Here is a 21,517-nt window from a genome sequence, read left to right on the forward strand (position 1 = left end):
GTGTGAGGGGGTTGATTTTGAGTTTCATAGTGTTGTGGTTTGAAAAGATGCATGGCATGATTTCAATCTTTTTGAATTTGTTAAGACCTATTTTATGGTCTAATGTGTGATCTATTCCGGAAAATGTTCCATGTGCACTTGAAAAGAATGTACATTGGCTGTTTTAGAATGGAATGTTATGAATATATCTATTAGGTCCTTCTGGTCCAATATGTCATACAAAGCCACTGTTTTTCCTTGTTGATTTTCTGTTTGGATGATCTATCCATTGATGTAAGCAGGATGTTAAAATCCCCTAATTTTGTATTACTATCTACTACTTCCTTTGTGTTTACAGTTATTTTCTTTTTGTTCTTCATTTTTTAAAAGATTTTATTTATTTATTTGTCAGAGAGAGCAAGAGAGAGAGCACAAGCAGGAGGAGAGGCAGGCAAAGGGAAAAGCAAGCTCCCCACTGAGCAAGAAGCCTGATGTGGGACTCAATCCCAGGACACTGGGATCATGGGCCAAAAGCAGACGCTTAACCAACTGAACTACACAGATGTCCCTTTTTTTGTTCTTTATTTAGTTCATCCTAGACATACACACACACACACACACACACACACACACACACACACACACACACTGATATTTTATGCTCTGTTATTTTAGATTTCCTTAACATTCTATCTTGTGTATTAGTCAACTAGGTCTGCCTTAACAAAACACCACAGACTTGGTTAAAGCAACAGAAATAAATTTTCTTACATTTCTGTAAGCTAATAGTCTAAGATCAAAGAGCCATCAAGGTTAGTTTTTGGTGAGGTCTTTCTTCCTGGCTTGTAGACAGTTTGCCTCTCATTATATCTTCACACGGCATTTTCTCTATGCAGAAGCAGAGAGAAAAAGAGATATCTCTGGTCTCTCTCTTCCTCTTCTAAGGACACCAGCTGTATCAGATTAGAGCCCCACCTTTGTGACCTCATTTAACCTTAATTACCTCCTTAAGGTAGTCACATTGGTGTTAGGGCTTCAACATATGAATGTGAGGTGGACACAGTTCACACTATAACATCATGTATGCTTGATTTATAAAAATGTAAAAATAATCCATTATTTTATTTCTCCTGAACAGGACAAAGACCTTAAGACATTTCAACGACACCATCCCTTCCTATTTACATGTGACTGTTTTCTAATTTTTTTAGTTCTAGTCTATCATTCTCCTATAAACTATATAATCTTATTTTTAAATCAATGCTTTATAAGATTATGTACCTATTTACTAATATCTTTGTTCACTAATGTTTCTTGCTTCTTAGACATTCTATCTGGGGTGATGCTCTTTCTGCTTGAATATATCTTTTGAATGTACTTCAGAGAGGACCTTTTCATTATAAACTCTCAGTTTTGTTTTATATAGAGATCTTTACAATTCCTGAAATACATTTTTGTGGTTATAGATTTCTAGATTGATCATTATTTTTTCTTCACACATTGAGATGTAATTTTACTGTTTTTTTACTTCTAGTGGTCATTCACATTACCATTCCTTTAATAAATAGTCCTTTCTCTTTGGTTACTTTAAAAGTATGTGTGTGTCTATGTGCATGTGTGTATGTTGGATCTTTTCCAATAATCCTTTAGAATTCTCAGCCATTATTTTCTCTGGTCTCCAGTTAAACACATGTTAAACCATCTCATTCTGTCTTTCAGGCTTTTTAATACCTCTTTATTTCCCTTCTGTATCTTACTGTTCTACATTAAGAATATCTTCAGATCGTTCTCCCAGTTCAGAAATTCTCTCTTTGGCTATGTCTATTTTGTTGTTTGACCCATTTACTGAGTTTTTTAATTCAGTTATTTAAGTTTAAATTTATATAAATTCTCTTTGTCTCTCTTTAAGATTTCCTTGGTGATGGGTGCCTGGGTGGCTTAGTGGGTTGAGCCTCTGTCTTTACCTCAGGTCATGATCTCAGGGTCCTGGGACTGACTCCTGCCTTGGGCTTTCTGCTCAGTGGGGAGCCTGTTTTCCCTCTCTCTCTGCCTGTCTCTCTGCCTATTTGTGATCTCTCACATTCTATCAAATAAATAAATAAAATCTTTAGAAAAAAAAAAAGATTTCGTTGGTAATTTTTATGGTCTCTTTTTCTTTACTCATATTTTCCATCTCTTCTCTTTGTTAATCATAAATTAATTTACTTATGTGTCTAGTGGTTGAAATCCTGTAAATCTTTCTTTGGCCTGTTTTGTTTTCTGCTGGTTCTCACTTTTGTTGCCCTGTGTGTGTGTGTGTGTGTGTGTGTGTGTGTGTATGCGTGTGTGTGTTGAGAAGGGGGGTGTACTTTTTTTTTTCCAATTTTTTACTTAAATTCCAGTTAATGTACAGTGTGATATTAGTTTCAGGTGTAGAATTCAGTGATTCATCACTTACATACATCATGTAGTGCTTATCACAAGTGCCCCCTTAATCCCCATCATCCATTTAACCCATTCCCCCACCGACCTCCTCTCCAGTAACCCTCAAATTGTCTGGTATAGTTAGGAGTCTGTTTTCTGGTTTGCCTCCCTTTTTTCCCCCTCTGTGTTCATCTGTTTTGTTTCTTAAATTCCACATATGAGTGAAGTCATATGGTATTTGTCTTTCTCTGACTGACTTATATTGCTTAACATAACACTCTCTAGCTCAATCTATATCATTGCAAATGGCAAGATTTCATTATTTTTTATGGATGAATAATATTCCATTTTATATATATATATATATATATATATAGAGAGAGAGAGAGAGAGAGAGAGAGATTTATATAATGGAATTATATAAATTATATAAATGGAATTTATATAATGGAATATTACTCAGTATATATCTATATCTATATCTTTATATATCTCACATCTTCTTTATCCATTCATCATTTTTTGGACATTGGGCTCTTTTCATAGTTTGGTTATTGTACTATAAACATTGGGAGGCATTTATCCCTTTGAATCAGTATTTTTGTATCCTTTGGGTAAATACCTAGTAGTGCAATTGCTGGGTCATAGGTTAGCTCTATTTTTAACTTTTTGAGGAACCTCCATACTGTTTTCTAGAGTGGCTGCAACCGCTTTGCATTCCCACCAGCAGTGTAAGAGGGTTCCCATTTCTCTGCATCCTCACAAACACCTGTCATTTCCTGAGTTGTTAGTTTTAGCCATTCTGACAAGTGTGGGATCTCATTGTTGTTTGATTTGTATTTCCCTGATGATGAGTGATGTTAATCATCTTTTCATGTGTCTGGTAGCCAGACTACCATGGCTGGTAGTCTTATTGATAACTTCAATTCTGTTACCAGATGCTCTGAATTGTTCAGATTATAACAGAATAGATCCTTACCAGAACTTCATGAAGACTTCATATCAGGAGTAGGAGAAGGAATGCCTCTCATGTTTTCTTGCTGTTCACTTATGTGTTATCTTCTTTGGAAAATGTCTATTATTGTCTTCTGTCCATTTTTAAACTGGATTATTTGTTTTTTATTGTTGAGTTTTATTAGTATTGAAACGCTGGTTTTCCTTGAAACTTCTCTGGGAATTCCTTAAATCCTGGGTTACAGCTGCATGGAAGAGCTTTTATAGTATTGTTCTTATTTTAACACAGCAATTGGTGAACACCAATTTATTGGTAACACCAATTTAGGCTAACAGTTTAGGTCACAATAATTGTTAACACCAATTTAGGCTAAAAATGCTCATGATTAGGAGGTTTGGGGATACATTACGTTTTCCTTTAAGTCAGCATGAGATTTCCTTGCTGTCTATTTTGCAAAGGATCCCAGCTTTATGAATGTTTTCCCATGTAAGTCCCCATAGAGGATGGGCTTTAGGCATTATCTGCTATACCCAGCTCTTTCTGGAAAAAAAAAAAAAATTGAAATCCTCAGATCAAAAAGCTGCGTAGTCACTCACTTAAGATTCCCACTTTCACTTCATTTAGGGTCAAGGCAAATTCTTTACTTTTATATTGCTTTGTAATGCAATTTTAAGGTTCTTTTTCAATATTTTAAGCAGCATTTTATTTAACAGGAAATCTGATTTTTCGTGTGGCTGAAAAGAAAAAGCTACTATATTATTTATATATTGTGTCAGTCATATTTACTGCTATAGAAAGAAAAAGATGTTTTCCAATACATATATATATATATAGGCTATTCACAATTAAATTACAAAGGAAGCTTCTAAATATTTAACATTTAGGATAAAAACATATTATAAAATAAATCTTGGATTTAATTATAATTTTCAATATTGCTGAAAAAAGAATTTTTATAAAGAGTTTTCAAGTCTTAAGTGCTAAATTTTAAATATCTTTCTATTCATCATATTACTATTATTTTTTAAAAAATATTTTGTTTATTTATTTGACAGACAGAGATCACAAGTAGGCAGGGAGGCAGAGAGAGAGGAAGGGAAGCAGACTCCCCTCTGAGCAGAGAGCCCAATGTGGGGCTCGATTCCAGGACCCTGGGATCATGACTTGAGCCAAAGGCAAAGGCTTTAAACCACTGAGCCATCCAGGTGCCCCTATCATACTATTACTATTTAAAGTAATACTCTAATTCACAATATGCAGCATAATTCTTTATTAACTAGAGTAGATATAAATCATATTTCCAGGAGTCTTATTGATAACTTCAATTCTGTTACCAGATGCTCTGAGTTGTTCAGATTATAACAGAATAGATCCTTACCAGAACTTCATGAAGACTTCGTATCAGGAGTAGGAGAAGGAATGCCTCTCATGTTTTCTTGCTGTTCACTTATGTGTTATCTTTATTGTGATCTTTCTTCACATAAGTAATTTCCTATAGAAATCATTTAAAGCCACATGCACATCATGAAAGGGCTATTTTAATTAAAACTAGGAGGCATAATCTGTTATCCACTTAAGCAAGCACATGTCAACTCAATATGCTGAGAGCAAACAAAGGAGACAGGGCCCCCACTGTCTTCCCTCTTCGCACAATGGAGCTTTTACTTACCCCCACCATCTTTCACCTGTATCATTCACCACTGTATGGACCATGAAATGACCAAGGTCAATCTGTGAAATAATTATTAGTTAAGATTCATTTATTTATCTTTTAATGTAAAAAAAGAAATATTGCATCTACCAGTAAGAGGCCAGATTGAATAAGCCCATTTACCTTCACTCTCTCCTAAATCTCCATTAAAACAAGAACAAATAGACCTTTTAAGCCATAAGTCACAATTATATAAATGTCAAGAGAAGAGATGACAGCGAAATCATTTTGGACCCTGGAAAGTAAAAGGATCGGTAGGAAATGACTCAGTTATCTCATAAAAGTGGAATCCTAAATCAACAGTGAGGAAAGACAATAAACAATCCAGGTTACATAGCAGCATCCTTCAAAGTTCTTAAAATGTTGAAAGTCAGGGACTAAGTGAAAAATTGCTTCTGAAAAGAACTGAATTCCGAAATTTTCCCTCAACTCGACAAAGATGCAGCTGCTTCTCCACCAAACAGAAGTGTCCCTGTTAGACTAGTAACTCAGAGGGTAAAGAGAACCAGACACAGTTCATGCCACAGAAGGGTTTCACAATGAAAACGGGCATGTGAGAGGCAGTTTATCTGCTGAAGGGTGAGAACCTTGCCTTCCACTCAACTGGTCCCAGGAGCCAGGCCTATACCCTCCAGGTGTCAGCACACAGGAGACCAGGAAGTCCTTCCCTGGGGGATGTAATCAACACAAAGAGAAAGTGAGTATGCGTGCCACTGGATTTTCTCAGAAAAAGAAGAGGCCCAGTCGGAGGACAGTGCAGGGAAACCCACAGTCAATAACAACTCCCAAAGCACGTGTACCAAGCTTCCAAACAGCTTTTCACTGTCTTCTATATGAGCAAACGATGAGCAAGTTCTAGATATCTGAAGATAACCTCCAGCATGAAAGAAAGTTCCAAAGAAACAAAAAGGAAGCAGAAAGTTGCAGGAAACAGACTAATCAAGAAGAAGAAAACACAAGAAAATAAACTATCATTGATATAGTCAGAGAGGCAAACAAAGGAATTGCATTCCTGGACTATGAATGGGATCCTTTTTTCCTACCACATAGATAAGCTTATTGTTTTATTTTTGCTTCTTATTTACAAACATTGCATACAATATATGTTTTTTTTTTTTTTTACCATCATACAAAAAAGAATTTTATTTTGGGAAATCGATTCCTAATTTATGGCAAGTTTTTACTTTCAGAAATAAAACCACAAAACAACACAATCTAATTCAATCTTAAAGGCTGGCATGCTGAGCAAGGAATGTTCTTATTCTTTGTAGGAGCTCCTTCTTTACACTGTCAGGTACCAGGACTCTGCCTTTTGGTGTGATTTCAGCCACCAAGTCATCAACAGTAACGTGTTCTAGTCCTTTTTCTTTAATTACCTCTTTACAGTGTGCCTTCAACTGGTCCTTCCAGCCACATTTAATTAATTTAGCTCTCAGCAACTCTTTGAGGCGTCCTCTTTCTCCGGTTTCTATCAACTTTTGGTTAATCGCTGCTCTCATCTGCGCATCTTTGTTCATCTTGCTAACCACCATCACCGCGGGCGAGGGCCGTCCCTTCCCAGCGACGAAATGACCCTTGCGCTGACGACCGTTACCTACCACACTCTTCGGCTGCCCGGACCTAGACCCTCAAAACATTGCACCTTCCTTTTTTTAGGTTTTATTTTTTAATAAATTTATACCTACTTCACCTATTTATCTGTCTCCCTAATCCCCTGCCTTTGGCAACTACCAAACTGTTGTCTGCATCTTTGAGCTTTTTCTTTTGTGTGTTTTGTATTTGTGGGTTCTTTTTTAAGATTCTACTTGTAAGAGAGGTCATATGATATTTGTCTTTCTCTGACTTATTTTACCTAACACAATGCACTTGATTTCTCTCTGTGTTTTCCCAAATGGCAAGATTTTATTCATTTTTTATAGCTGAGTAATATTCAACTGTGTACATATACCATAATTTCTTTATCAACTTATCTATCAATGGATACTTAGGCTGTTTCAGTATCATTGCTACTGTAAATAATGTTGCAATGAACATAGGCATGCATATTTCTTTTTGAGTTAGTGTTTTGATTTTCTTTTGATAAATACCCCAGTATAGAATTGCTACATCACATTGTAGTTCTATCTTAATTTTTTGAGGAACTTCCATACTGTTTTTCGTTGTGGCTATACAAATGTACATTCTTACCAACAGTGCACAAGGGTTCCTTTTTTTTCCACATCCTTACCAGCACTTATTATTTCTTGTCCTTTTGATAATAGTTACATTAACAGGTATGAAGTGATAGCTCATTGTGGTTTAATTTGTATTTCCTTGGTTCCTATGGTTAATGATGCTGAGCATCTTTTCATGTGCCTATTGGCCATCTGTATGTCTTCTTTGAGAAAAAGTCTATTCAGACCTTCTGCCCATTTTTAAATCAAATTATTTGTTTTTTTTGCTATGGAGCTGTATGAGGTCTATATGTATCTTGGATATTAGCCCTTTATCAGAAATATGATTTGAAAATATTTTATCTCATATTGTAGGTTGTCTTTTCATTTTGTTGATGGTTTTCTTTGTTGTGCAGAAGCTTTTTAGTATGATGTAGCCCCGTTTGTTTATTTTTGCTTTTGGTGTCAGATTCAAAAATCATCAGCAAGACCTATGTCAAAGAGCTAACTATGTTTTCTTCTAGGAGTTTTATGTTACATTAACAGGTATGAAGTGATAGCTCATTGTGGTTTAATTTGTATTTCCTTGGTTCCTATGGTTAATGATGCTGAGCATCTTTTCATGTGCCTATTGGCCATCTGTATGTCTTCTTTGAGAAAAAGCTAACTATGTTTTCTTCTAGGAGTTTTATGGTTTCAGGTTATGTATTCAAGTCTTTAACCCATTTTGAGTTAATTTTTGTGTGTACTGTAAGATTGTGGTAAAATTTCATTGTTTTGCATGTGGCTGGCCAGTTTTTCAAACACCATTCATTGAAGAATCTGTCCTTTTTCCATTGTATACTCTTGGTTCCGTTGCCATAAATTAATTGACTGTATCTATAGAGCTTTATTTTGGGGCTCTCTATTCTGTCCCATTGACCTATGTGTCTATTTTTATACAAATAGCATACCATTTTAATTCTGGTAGATTTTTAATAAAGTTATAAATCAGGCAGCATGATGCCTCTTTGTTCTTCTTTTTCAAGATTACTTTGGCTATTCAGGGGTTTTAATTCCATACAAATTTTAGGATTGTTTACTCTATTTTTGTGAAAAATGCCATTGAAATTTTGTTATCAAATTTGCATCATATCAGTAGATTGCTTTGGGTAGTTTGGGTACTATTGCTTTTGTTATATCAATTTTAATAGTACTGATTCTTCTAATCCACAAACATGGAATATCTTTCCATATATTGGTATCTTCTTCAATTTCTTTAATTAATGTCTTATGTTTTCAGTATACAGATCTTTCACATCCTTGATTAAATTTATTTCTGGATTTTTTTTTTTTTGGTGCAATTTATAAATGAGATAATTTCCTTTTTTTTTCTCTTTCCGGCAGTTCATTTTAGTGTATAGAAATACAACAGATTTTTGCATATGGATTTTGTATCCTGCAACATTACTGAATTTTCTTATTAATTCAAACAATTTTTTGAAAAAGACTTTAGGGTTTTCTTTATATAATACCATTTCATCTACAAATAGTGACCATTTTACTTCTGCTTTTCCAATTTGGATGCCTTTTTTTTTTTTTCTTGCCTAATTGTTCTAGCTAGGACTTCTAATGCTGTGTTCAGTAGAAGTAGTGAGAGTGAGCATGCTTGCTTTATTCCTGATCTTGGGAGAAAAACTCTAAGCTTTTCACCATTGAGTATGATGTTAGCTATGAACTTGTCATATATGGCCTTTTGTATGTTGAGGTATATTTCCTCTGTACTTTCTTTATCATAAATGGATGTTGAATTTTGTTAAAGTTTACCTACATTTATTGCTATGATAATATTATTTTTCCTTCATTTTGTTAATGAGGTATATCACATTGACAATCCGTAGAAGCTGAATTATCCTTGAATCACTAGAATAAATTTCACTTCATAATGGTGTATGATCCTTTCAATGTATTCTTGAATTTGGCTTGCTACAATTTTGTTGAGGATTTTTGCATCTATGTTCATCAGGGATAGTGATGTGTAATTATATTTTTTTAAATTATCCTTTTTTGTAGTGTCCTTGAATGGTCTTGGTATTAGAGTAATGCTGGCCTCATAAAATGAGTTTGGAAGAGTCTCTCCTCTTACTTTTTTTGGAAGTTTGAGAAAGATTGGTATTAATTATTCTCTGAATATTTTATAGAATTCTCCAATGAAGCCATCTAATCCTGGATTCTCTTTGTTGAGAGATTTTGGATTACTTATTCAAGTTCCTTACTAGTAATCTATCTGTTCACATTTCCTATTTCATCATGATTCAGTATTGGTATAATGTATATCTCTAAGAATTTATTCTTGAATGGCATTCTTTAAAAGAGGAACAAGGAGGCAAAAAATAAAGTATGAACATAAAATATAAAATAAGTGTGTAAAATGTAACTAAAAGATATAAAACATATCATAAATGGTAAATTTAGGAAAAATGGAAAGAAACAAGAGAATAATAAGGAAATTTCAAAAAAAGAATAGAGAAAACTGAGGAGACTATATCAAAAATTGAAGAAATTTTCCATAGTGGAAGAATATAATCCCACTGGGTGCCAGCCAAGAAATGGAACACACATTGAGAAGGTTATTGATAGTTCAGAATATATGAGAAAAAAGAATATCCTAAAAGTTTTCAGAAAACAAGAAAAACTGACTCATTTAAAAGATAAAAAGTATGAATGGCTGAAGACTTCTCTACAGCAACACTGGAAACTCAGTCAGGGAAAAAAATGCCCCCAACATTCTGCATAACATTTATTTTCAATCTTGAAATCAATATCCAGTCAAACTATCAATGAAGTGAGAAGGTAGACTAAAGTTGAGGTAGATCTTTGTGGGTCTAGAGAGAAAAATGATTAGAGGTTAGGAAGGCCCTGGAAAAGGTGCTCTAAGACAGTGAAGTTGGCAGAATATTTGATGTAGATTAAGTATCTTATCATTTGATTGATCGTCTCAAAGAAGATTTAAACAACCATGGGATAGTTTGGAGCCATTTAGTGGTTACTTAGAAAATTAAGCAAAACTTGGGAAACTAAGTAAGCAAAGCGGGGTAGAGAAGGAGTACAAACAGGAAAAGTAAGATAGACCATATTGCTCAGATGTCCATGGATCTCTACTCTAGACAGCATTCTGAACATTGAACTCTGCTTGAAGTAAAATTATCACGTCGCGATATTTAAAGTCTGAGTGTGTTCAGTGGTCAAGTCTATGAAAAAAAGCTAAATTCTCATCACCAAACATAGTAGAAATTTAATTATAATGCCTACAACTGAGAAATCAATACATGATGTTATATTGATCTTATGCAAATAAATATCCAAAAAGAACTAGAAGATTTTAAACTGACTGTCTTTGGCAAGCAGAAAATGATTAGCCAGAACTAATATTTTGTACAATTAACCTTGCATTATTATTTAATAAATAGATCCTAGAATAGAACCCTAACATTTTCATGCCACTTTCACCCCAGTGAATTATTTTGTACATAACTGGAGGCCACTGATTAGCTCATGCTGGTTCATGTATGCATTTTTAGTAACCAATATTGGAAATGTTCAATATGCCCCTGGAATCTGCAGCCATAGCCACCAGGTGGCAATAGTGAGTTATATCTGGACCTGCAAGATTCCTGTTCTGAAATGTCCCTTGAGCTCCACCTACGTGATGATGTCATGGGATTCTGCATTTGATCATGTCCTAGACAAAATTCATCATTCAATTGGAAGAATTTATAGAAGGCATATCCACACGATCTTAGATGTCCTGTATCTGTGTGAAATAACAAGCATAGAATTGGGATTAAATAAAAACAATAGGTTATAATTGCTATGTTAAAAACAATATGAAACGTAATTAAGTGTGAAGTCTTAGATGTAGGCTTAAAAACACATAAATAAAAAATGTTCTGGAATGTAAATGGTACAAAGGAAATCACTGACTGGAAACTCAGATACATGGATTCTGGTTTCAGCTCTGCAGTGACCACCTAGGTCACATTTGAGACTCATTTCGGTCTTCTGAACAATGAGGTCTTTGTACCACATTAATTTCTAAATACTTGCCTGCACTAAGAATCCACAATTCTTTTATATATTGGAAAAATTTTTTTATAACTGTGGAAGATACAGAAAGTATCAAGAAAACAAAAGATACCCCAATCCCATTGTTAATATTGTTAATATTTTGACATATTTCATTTTAGTCTATTCCTGGGCACTATATGTGTATGGATATATTTTTATTACAAAAATTACCCCATTCTGTGTATTTAATTTCACATAAGTCCCCCATCATGAAACATTATAAAACAAGCACTTTCCCATTCAGTGTGTCCATTGGCAATGTCCTTTAGCCACCTCAGCATGGGAGGTTCCCTCTGGCCATGTCATCCCCAGCTGTCTCTAGCTACACCCCTCTAGATGCTTTGCTTCTCCTCCCTTCTTTGCATAGGAATCTTTTTTCTCTCCCAAACTCTTAGGAGAAAGTACAGCACACACACCCACACCAGTTTCCTCCTCCACCTATGGAGAAATGTCATGCTTACTTTGTTGTCCTGATATCTGCAAACACATGCTCTTAGCTTTCTATTCCAAATCCTTTTGGGCCAGGGTCAAACCCCTTGATCTCAGGTTGAAACCACTGTCGTAGGCAAAAGACTAATCTGCTGAGGATCCTCCCTTCCCTTATTTTGGTAGTTTCTGTACTAATATTTGGCTCAATTAATGGCTCTTCTCAGCCTTTCTTAAGAGCTCTATGTGTCTGTGCATTATCCTCCACTACTGTCACTCTGGTCTTCAAACTTTACCCCTTACCTCAGCATCATCTCTTCAATCAGCACAGCAATCACATGCCCTAAGCAAACAAAACAAAAGAGTAGAGTGGACTGTGAGGGGTTCATGTTGACCAGCTAGATAACACAAGCGTTGCACCCCATCCCACCTCCCAACACCTGCATTTAACCCTTAATATGTACTATATTGGCATTACAATTTACTGCAGAATTTAAATTTACCTTGAATTTTTAATGCATTTCTAAAGTTATCTGTGATATTTGCATAAATATCACCTAATTTTTTTTTAAGTCTATACATAGGAAAAAGTATGGGAAATCCGTAAAGGATGAAACAATGCAAACCTATTTTGATTTTTTTTTCAAAAGATTTTATTTATTTATTTGATAGACAGAGATCACAAGTAGGCAGAGAGGCAGGCAGAGAGGAGGAAGCAGGTTCCCTGCTGAGAAGAGAGCCCGATGTGGGGCTCAATCCCAGGACCCTGGGATCATGACCTGAGCTGAAGGCAGAGGCTTTAACCCACTGAGCCACCCAGGCGCCCCCTATTTTGATTTTTAAATTTTGTATCTACCCATGCATTTTAATCATTATGTTTTATACACACAGATATACATCTATATATGCATATATTTGCAGTTAAGAAAGCTTTAATGTGGCAATGAGAACTTTATATACATTACATCTTTAAGTTTCCATTCTTATTAATAGCCATTAATTATCCCATCCCAATATTAATATTCCATTCTAATTAATATCCAAACTATATATCACTTTCTGATTTTTGGTTTTTTTCCTATTTTAAAATAGTTGATATTTAAGCCCTAAATTTCAGTTGTCACTTTATACTCCCACAAGAAATTTTAAGCTTATTTTGCTATTTTATTTACATACCATTTGTTTTTCAATTTTTCAATGGAAACTGTTATCATGGAAAATATGAAACATTACCATGTAGGAAATATTAGACAAAAGGAGACATTTATAAATTATTTTTGATGAAGAGTAGAGAATCAAGGGGGCTAACTTTTAAATTAATTAGAAAGTAAAAGGCAAATTACAATTCAATGCACCTGACCCTACCACACTAAGTCATTCCCACATCCGTGATGACTTTCGGTGAATAGAAAATATTTCTTTTCCTTGATTTCTCTACAAGACCTCTCAGTACATATTGTGGAGGGCACATATTGCATGGAGCACTGGGTGTGGTACATAAGCAATGAATTTTGGAACACTGAAAAAAAAAGACCTCAGGGCACATATCACAGGCAGCATCCTATCTCTATGAAACAGGGTGATTCTTCTATTTGTACACTTTAAAAATATATCTGTATTTTTTTTAAGGCTACAATGTGTAGGTCTGACATAGGCAAGAATTGATACACAGAGACCCATAACGAGGCTATTACAATAACCCAAATCAGAGATGATGTTGATTTATTCCAAAGTGATAGCAGTGGAGATAAACACGAAAGATTCCAGACATATTTAAGTAGATAAAATTGACATAATTTGGTGGGAAGGAAGAAACTGTTTTCAAGGAGGACAAGCAGTATAGTGGCTGAGGGTTTGAATTCTAAAGCAAGACTACATGATTTCAGAATCCACGTCTGCCATTTCAAGACTCTGTTACCTTGAGCAAGTCACTTAACTTTACTCTGTCTCATGTCTTCATGTGTAAAATGGGATACAGTGCTAATGTGGATTAAACTGTTTATTTAATTTTAATTTAGAACAGTGTTTATTATATATGGAGCACACTATGAGTGTTTGTAATTATAATGATAATGCTATTAGCTTATATAGATTATCCTGAAGAAGAACTACATTTAAAGGAGGAAACAGTGGGTTTGGTCTTGAACATTTTGGGATTGGAGTTTTATTTAACACATTCAAATTATATTAAACAGTTAATTGGATATATATAGGTCTAAAAGGAGAAATCTGGGCTGAAGACCAGAGTGGGTGGTGTAGTGTAGGTATATTCATTAAATCAGTGAAAATGTATGAGATTTCCTAAGGATAAATGTTACAGTGAAAAGAGACAGGTGCCCATGACAAAGCTTCAAGAAATTCCAGTTTTAAGGTAAGATAAAGGAAAATGAATTGGCAAAGGAGATAGAGAAACAAGCAGAGATATTAGAGAAAAACTTACATATCACAGAAGAGTGAGATATCACAGAAGCCCTAAGAAGAGTTTTCCAGCAGGAACAAGTGGTTAACTCTTTCGGGTACTGTAAAGAGGTCTACAAAACTGAGACTAGAAAGTATCTATTGGGTTTACTAATACACAGATTACTGATAATCATAGCAAATGCAGTTGGGGTGGAGTGAAGGGACGGAAGTCAGGTTGGAGTGATTAAAGGAACAGAGTCAGTGAGTGTGGATAACTCTTTTGAGTTGTTTGGCTGTGAAAATGGTGGTGAGGTTGGGCAGTAGCTTAATTAGAGAAGAAGGCAAAGAAGGCCACCTTTTTTCCTTTTGTAAATATTGGTGGCTTGGAAACCAAATATCAAGCAAAGGACCACGTGATGTGAAAGCTTTTTCTTGTTGAACAGAACTCAGGCGGGAGAACCAAGTATCGAACAGAGAAGGACCACATGATGTGTAAACTTATGTGCTTGTGTATTGCTTACTCTTCTACCATTGGAGGATTGACAACCATCACCGGCACTTCTACCAACTTGATCTTCGCTGAGCATTTCAATATGTAAGTAAAGTTATTGGATTGTTGACTTAATAAATAGCATGTAACTTACAAGGATTATTCTTTTTTTTTAATATTTTATTTATTTATTTGACAGACAGAGATCATAGATAGGCAGAGAGACAGGCATAGAGAGAAGGGGGAAGCAGGCTCCCTGCTGAGCAGAGAGCCCGACGTGGGGCCCGATCCCCGGACCCTGAGATCATGACCTGAGTTAAGGCAGAGGCTTAACCCACTGAGCCACCCAGGGACCCCACAAGGATTATTCTTAATTGATTCAGAGAATTCAGGAATGGAAATTGCTATACTGAGCTAATTCTCCTTTGTTTTTCATCAGGACATCTATAGGTCTAGAGACCTTCCCTTCTACTAAGAGTTAAATATGGAGGAAATAGTGAATTAACAGGTGCCTAAAGGTTCCCCAAAGCAGCTTAGAAGAGATAACTCCTGGCTGACCATTCTAATCAAATGGGGGAAACATTTCTTATTGCAAATAATACCGCAAATGATAGTTAACTAAAGTGAATAGGGATTATTTGCATAGGAAAATCTATGTAGGGTTGGGAACTAGCATTTGAACTTAAAAGATGAATGGTGTACAAAGTTGCTAATTACAGAAACCTTACCTAGAATTCAGAAAGATTTGAAGGATTGGGCAATTGCAAGAAATGGCAGTAATAAAGTATTCTAAGGACAGATAAATGACTCTAAATATAAGTTTGTAACTCTGATCTTAATCCATTGGAGAACATGGGGAATCTGTGGGTAGAGTCAGATAACTTGGGTTAAAAATTCCACAGTTTTCAGACACTTACTTTGTGAATTCAAACAATAAAAAGTGCATTATTCTCCCAAGATTTAAATTTTTCATATCTAAAATAATCACAATTCAGATTATTATTGTGAGGATTAAATGAAGTAAACTATTTAAGAGAGCTCTTGTAAGAACTACTGAAAAAATAGCTTGAAAGTCCATGCTTTTACGTGAGGGCTCAAACTGATTGTGCACCTGAGATGTATTTTCAGTATTAATAGGACAGATCATTAGAGTTCCAGCAAGGTGGGCAGCATTAAGGACTCTCTGGAATAGGATTTACATCTTTTCGCAGAAAAATTAGGGTTCAGAATCAGGAAAACTACATTCTTCAGAGCAGACTCACAGATTTTATGAACTTTCTTGAAATTATTTGCAAAATATTATGCATGCATAGCTTTTCCAAGAAATGTCTCACTCAAAAAATGTCACAGTCCATCCTAAAAAGAACAAGAACTGCATGCAAAGAACAGTGGTAGAGGGGTTTAGGACAATCTAACACAGACCGCCGCATTTATTGATTTTTTCTGTGATTATGCATCCATCCTGAATATTACAACAGACAATTTAGAAAGGAACCTTCAAAAGGCATCTGGTTTATAAGTGGGAGACTTCTGAAATTCATTGTGTCAGAGAGGATATCTCTAATGTATCTTTTAATTAAAGACAGGAAATGTATCTGACCTCTTTCTAGAAGCTACATTTCTATCCTTTTTCATGAATTGCCCAAGAAAAAAGATTCCACATTTCGGTCTTCTTGGTAAATCTTTTTCTAAAATTTATACCAAAATTTTATTGTGCTATTTTTAGCTTTAGACAACTTCTGGTTTCCACTATTCCCATGAGATTGATGTTGTTAAAGTAATCCATATTGCATTTGCCCTCAGTCTGCAGTCTTGTACAATGTACAACAAAATTTTCTTTCTTTTATTTAACTGTTCCCTCTTTAGATGCAGTAATCCATTTGCAATGACAGATTGGGAGCACTATAGCACTTTAAGAGAAGTGTTTTAATAACTGTTTTCCCTAATTATCCTTTCTTCTAATTCTCCTAATCATGGGAACTTGGCCAAATATTCTTTAAATTTAGAAAATGTTTAACATGTACTTTGAAATTTGGTGAAGTTTTTTCTTCAAAAGTTTGCTTTAATATTAGGAATTATACACAAACAGAAAGAAACTCAAAGTATCCCTTCTTGATAGAAAATACTAGAATAGAGTAGGAAAACAACCTTATGTGAAAAAATATAATTGATGTTATTAAACCAGCCAGATCTTAACTCACTTTTTCTTAAATATTGGCCCTAAAATACAACAACATTTCAAAGCAACAATGAAATGAGATACATTCAGTTTTATTAGGAAAAGCGCCAAAAACTTAAAACTATAGGGGAAAAAAAAGACTATATTTTTGTCCAGATGTTTGGAGCTGGAGAGAAATTGCTCTTTGTTTTCAAATATTCTACAATAATGCCACCTTTTCCTCTTGACACGCTTGCTGTCTATTCTAAAGCAATATCAACAGCCATTTTATATAATTTCATTTTGGATCTTGCCCAGCTCCATAGGTTCAGGAATCCTAACAATCAATGATATCCTCCCATTGACATCTAGAGAAAGGTGCTATCTTACAAACAAACAATGGGAGGAAGAGACTGGATAACACATTTTAAAGCCTTTGTTTACCCATCTATCCACCTATCTATCACTTATAGATATAAAATATATTTATATGTAAATATATATTATCTTTTGTTCTCTTTTTTGCACAAAGAATGTAAGAACAATGGATTATGAGAAAGCTAAATTTTATTCAGTGCAAAGAAAAGCAAACATTTATCCATACACTCAGTCAGTCAACGAGGACTGAAGACGTACATGGTACTGTTTTGAATTTTTTTTGGAGAATGCAAAAAATAAAACTTGCCAGGAAACTTTGAGATTCTATCAGGTTTCCCAGATAAAACATATGTATGTGAAAACCATTAAAATTTTTAAAATATAATAATATTTGGTTTTTGACATGTAGGAGAGAAGTAAGGTGATATGTATTAAACTCTTGCCAGAAATTTTACATGTATTTTAGTCCACACATATTCTATATCCCCTTGCTGTAAAGGTGGCATATAAAAGTGACTAAAGCATAGGCTCTGGGCTTAAAATGCCTGTGTTGAAATCCCAGCTCTTCCATTTACAAACTGATGATCTTAGATTACTTTGAGCTTTAAGATTACTTAAGTAATCTAGGATCTTAGATTACTTTAAGCTCTCTTAAAGCTTGTTAACCTTGCAAGAAAAATGGAAAAACAATAAGATTTCTCTCTTAGAGAGTTGTTTAAAGTTTTACCAAAAAATAATAGTACTTTAAAAAATATCTAGTGCAGAGCATATGCTCAGTAAATGTTAATTATTACCATTAGAGTTGAGAAAGTTGATATTCAGCCTAGCAGACTGAAATCCAAATCATGGTCATTCAAACCTCAAGTCTGTCTCCCTAAAAAATCACCTCCCTAGAAACATTATTGAGCATGCATCCTAATAGAAGACCATAGCTGTGTGCGATACCCCTCGATCACCGGAGAATACTTGTCTGTACAATATGGCCCAATTTAAAAGAAGTAAACACAATATTTATGGAGAAAATGAAGGCAGATAATTCATAAAATCAAAGCACAAAAAGTTTGTAATTTTTTTTTTGAAGACAGTAAAATAGTCTGTGGATTTTCTTTTCTTTCCTTTTTTTTCCTTACTGTTTAGAATAGCAATGTGCAGATTGATTGGCATCCTAAAAGTCTGCGGACAGGAGACCAATTAGGAGTCTGTTACCAATGTGCTGACAAATGATAAGGGGAGAACTAAACTAGTTAGAAGTGATAGGATTAGACTCAAGACGTGGTACATGCAGAAAATGGTGAGCAATTAGGTGTGAGGATTTAAGGGCAATGAGGGGTTAAAAATTCCCAAGTCTGGGAATTTTTGCCAATATGGTTCAATAACTAGTGATGCCATGAACTTCTAGGTTCATTGGAGAAATTAACAAATTTGATTTTAGGTATATTAGAATGGCCTGCTAAGAGCCTATGCACTAGATTTCCAGTAGGCATTTGCAAATGAATTGTTGAAGTTAGTGAAAAATTTGAGGGCTGTGTATATATATAAACACAGAAATTAGCATCTTGAATGCAGATATGGTCACAGAAGGAGAAAAAAGAAGAATCAAGACAAGGATGGACCCTTGGGAAATACTGACAAGAAAGGAGATGAGAAAGGTTTATCAAAGTAGGTGGAGAACCAGGAGCATGGATATTTTGAAAGCTAAGTAAGACCATTTTCAAAATGGAGGATGGCTCAGGAACAAGTGTGGCAGAGGGTCAAGTAGGGTGATGGCTAAGAAAAGGCTTGGTTCTTATCAGTGTCCTCCAACAAAACAGTGGGAGGTGGGGCAGAATTTAGACTGGAAGGAGTTAAGATGTAAGTAGTAGCAGGGAGGGGAAAGCAGCTAATTTAAAAGATTTTTCAAGTTTGACAAAGTGAAGAAGAAAAGAATAAATATGTTATGACCAGAGACAGAGAGTTCTCCTAGAACAAGGAAGATGTCAGGTTTGTTTTACACTCAGGAAGGAAACTGTGAGAGAGATGTGACATTTTGAAAAGAAAGAAAAAGAGAGAAGAATATTGATTGGCTGGGTGTCAGGTAGAAGAAGAATGAAATTAGAAACAAGAGTAGAAATATTAGTGTTGGAAAAGAAGGATATTTCATCATGAGTAATAATGAGCAAGTAGAGAAAAGGTGAAGGCAGAGAAATTTCAGATCATGTATACAATTCCCTCATTTCACAGATGAGGAAACTGAGGCTCAGAGACTTTAAAGATGTGTTTATTTAGTTTAGAGAGAGAGAGGGAGAGCATAGGTGGGAAGGGCAGAGAGAGAGGAAATCTGAAGCAGACTCTGCACTGAACATGGAGCCTGACTTAGGGCTCGATCTCATGAGCCTGAGATCATGACCTGAGCCCAAACCAAGAGTCAGACACTTAACCTACTCTACCACCTAGGTGCCCCAAGGCTCAGACACTTTAAATGTTGAACACTGGTCAATGGAGGAACTGCCAGGTAAAGTCAGATGGCCCGAGTCCCAGTGCTCTTTCCACCCCACAGCCTCTCTGTCTCACAGACCATATGTGAGGGTGCCAACTTGGCAAATTTCTAAAAAAAGTAAGTTTTCTGCCAGTGACAAGAAGGACTACTTCAGTATTCACAGTCATGGGTTGTATTTTCTTTCTATAAAATGTAAGCATGCAAACATGACAAATGTCTTTTGAAATAGTTGCAAAGCTAAGTGTGTGGCTAGTTAGAACAAACCATCCCCTTGTTGTCATGAGCTGATATATAGTTTGGAAGGTGATTTTTTGAATAATATAAGATGGAGCTAATTATCTGACTCAACCATAAAGTACAAAATTTCCCACATTCTTAATCTTTGAATCTAGCACCAGGAGTACCTAAATTCTGATTCATCTGTGATTAACTGATCATTAGCCTTAACTACTCCTTAGAATAGAACATTCTGGAAATATTTTTTTTTTCTACCCACCTCTGTTAAAACCTTACAGGTTTGTTAGATTTTTATTGCCTCCTCTATTAGGTAAATCCTGCTGGGTCAGCGCTCTCTACCTGACCCTTACTCCATTCTGCTCCACTGATAATTCTTCCAGTCAGGCCCAATCTCCTCCCTTCTTGATGATATTGTTAATAAATACCACCTTGCAGTTAACCCATTTCTTCCTATTCTGGTTCTATTCTGGCTGTCTACTTCTTTCTCCACTTGGGTGGATGCTGTTTCATCAGAGACTCTGTTCAGTTGGTCCTGTACCACCATTCCCATCTCTTATCATAAACTACATTCACATTTCTATAAACCTGTCTCATTCACACTCATGCAGGCCGTCACCCATTATGATTTGCAATCTTGTAGAGTCTGCATGAATCACTGTCTAATTCTTTAACACACCAGGGGGCATAGGTAGATGATCAGTAAACACTGGCTGAGATGAACTGTACCAAGACATAAATGAAGTGCTTATTGTTCTTGGGAACCAGAACCATCTAAATAATGAAATAATCTTTTGATATTAAGATTATGCTAGTAAGGGAAATATTATTAGAGACAATAACTTCTTTCATTCAGAGTAGTTTTGGTGCCTCAGTATTATTTAACAGCTAGAATAGCTATTAGTGAAGCCCCAAAATCACATCTACCAGATTAAAGTGGAAGATTATCACAAGTAATATTTCATAGCCTGCTAATTAGCGAAGTATATTATTCAGCTTGTGGGTATCAGCTGTGAAATATATGGGTATACAAAGATCATGGAAGGTAGTTTTATTATCAATAATGATCACAGTCACTCTTACTAATTATGTGTTAAATTATAACTGTTCTGTGTTCACAAACTAAGAAATGGTAAAATAAATGTGCTCATAGATGCCCTATGTTCAAAGCCCACCTTTGTAACCTCTCTTCTTGGCTAATTATGCAAGGAGAAGGTAAGCCAGTTACCTAGCAATAGCTACCCTCAAAAGTTACCATGATTTTCCTCTGGAGAGAAGAGCAATTATTATTTCTCAGAAATAATTTCTCTGGCAAATACTATAGAAGAAATGTGAGTATTGCAGAGTTTGGACTCAGACCTTGGCTCAGATTTCAGTCTTTCCAATTATTAGCTTAATTTCTGTGAACATCTGCAAAATGGGGCAATACTAGAACTATTATTGTGAGGATTAAATGGGATAATGCACGCAAGGCTCTTAGCAAGAGGACCTGGCACCTAAGAAGATGTCAGTAACGCTAGCTGCTGTTGCTGCTGATCCTGCTTTTGCTATTGCTATTAAAAATATAAGCTTGGCTCATGAACAACAAGTAGTTAATATTTGAAAAGAAACGTCTGCAAATACACAAATACAAAACTGAAAAGTGGC

The 21,517-nt window shown here is 35.2% G+C and overlaps 2 protein-coding genes across 3 annotated transcripts in view; one reads left to right on the forward strand and one right to left on the reverse strand.

Moving 5' to 3' along the window:
- Positions 1–21,517, forward strand: part of LOC116568657 (solute carrier family 13 member 1) — a 323,245-nt gene that overhangs the window by 249,313 nt on the left and 52,415 nt on the right. For both annotated transcript variants that reach the window (XM_032304209.1, XM_032304211.1), the window contains one exon: positions 14,578–14,729. In XM_032304209.1, the coding sequence (XP_032160100.1) occupies positions 14,578–14,729 (152 nt within the window). The remainder of the gene's footprint in view (positions 1–14,577; positions 14,730–21,517) is intronic.
- LOC116568662 (transcription and mRNA export factor ENY2-like) lies at positions 6,155–6,673 on the reverse strand. The gene has a single exon (XM_032304224.1). It carries the CDS (start codon positions 6,578–6,580, stop codon positions 6,275–6,277), a length of 306 nt encoding a protein of 101 aa, XP_032160115.1. The 5' UTR covers positions 6,581–6,673; the 3' UTR covers positions 6,155–6,274.

The sequence above is a fragment of the Mustela erminea genome, chromosome 11, assembly GCF_009829155.1.
Source record: "Mustela erminea isolate mMusErm1 chromosome 11, mMusErm1.Pri, whole genome shotgun sequence".
NCBI classification, from domain to species: Eukaryota; Metazoa; Chordata; class Mammalia; order Carnivora; family Mustelidae; genus Mustela; species Mustela erminea.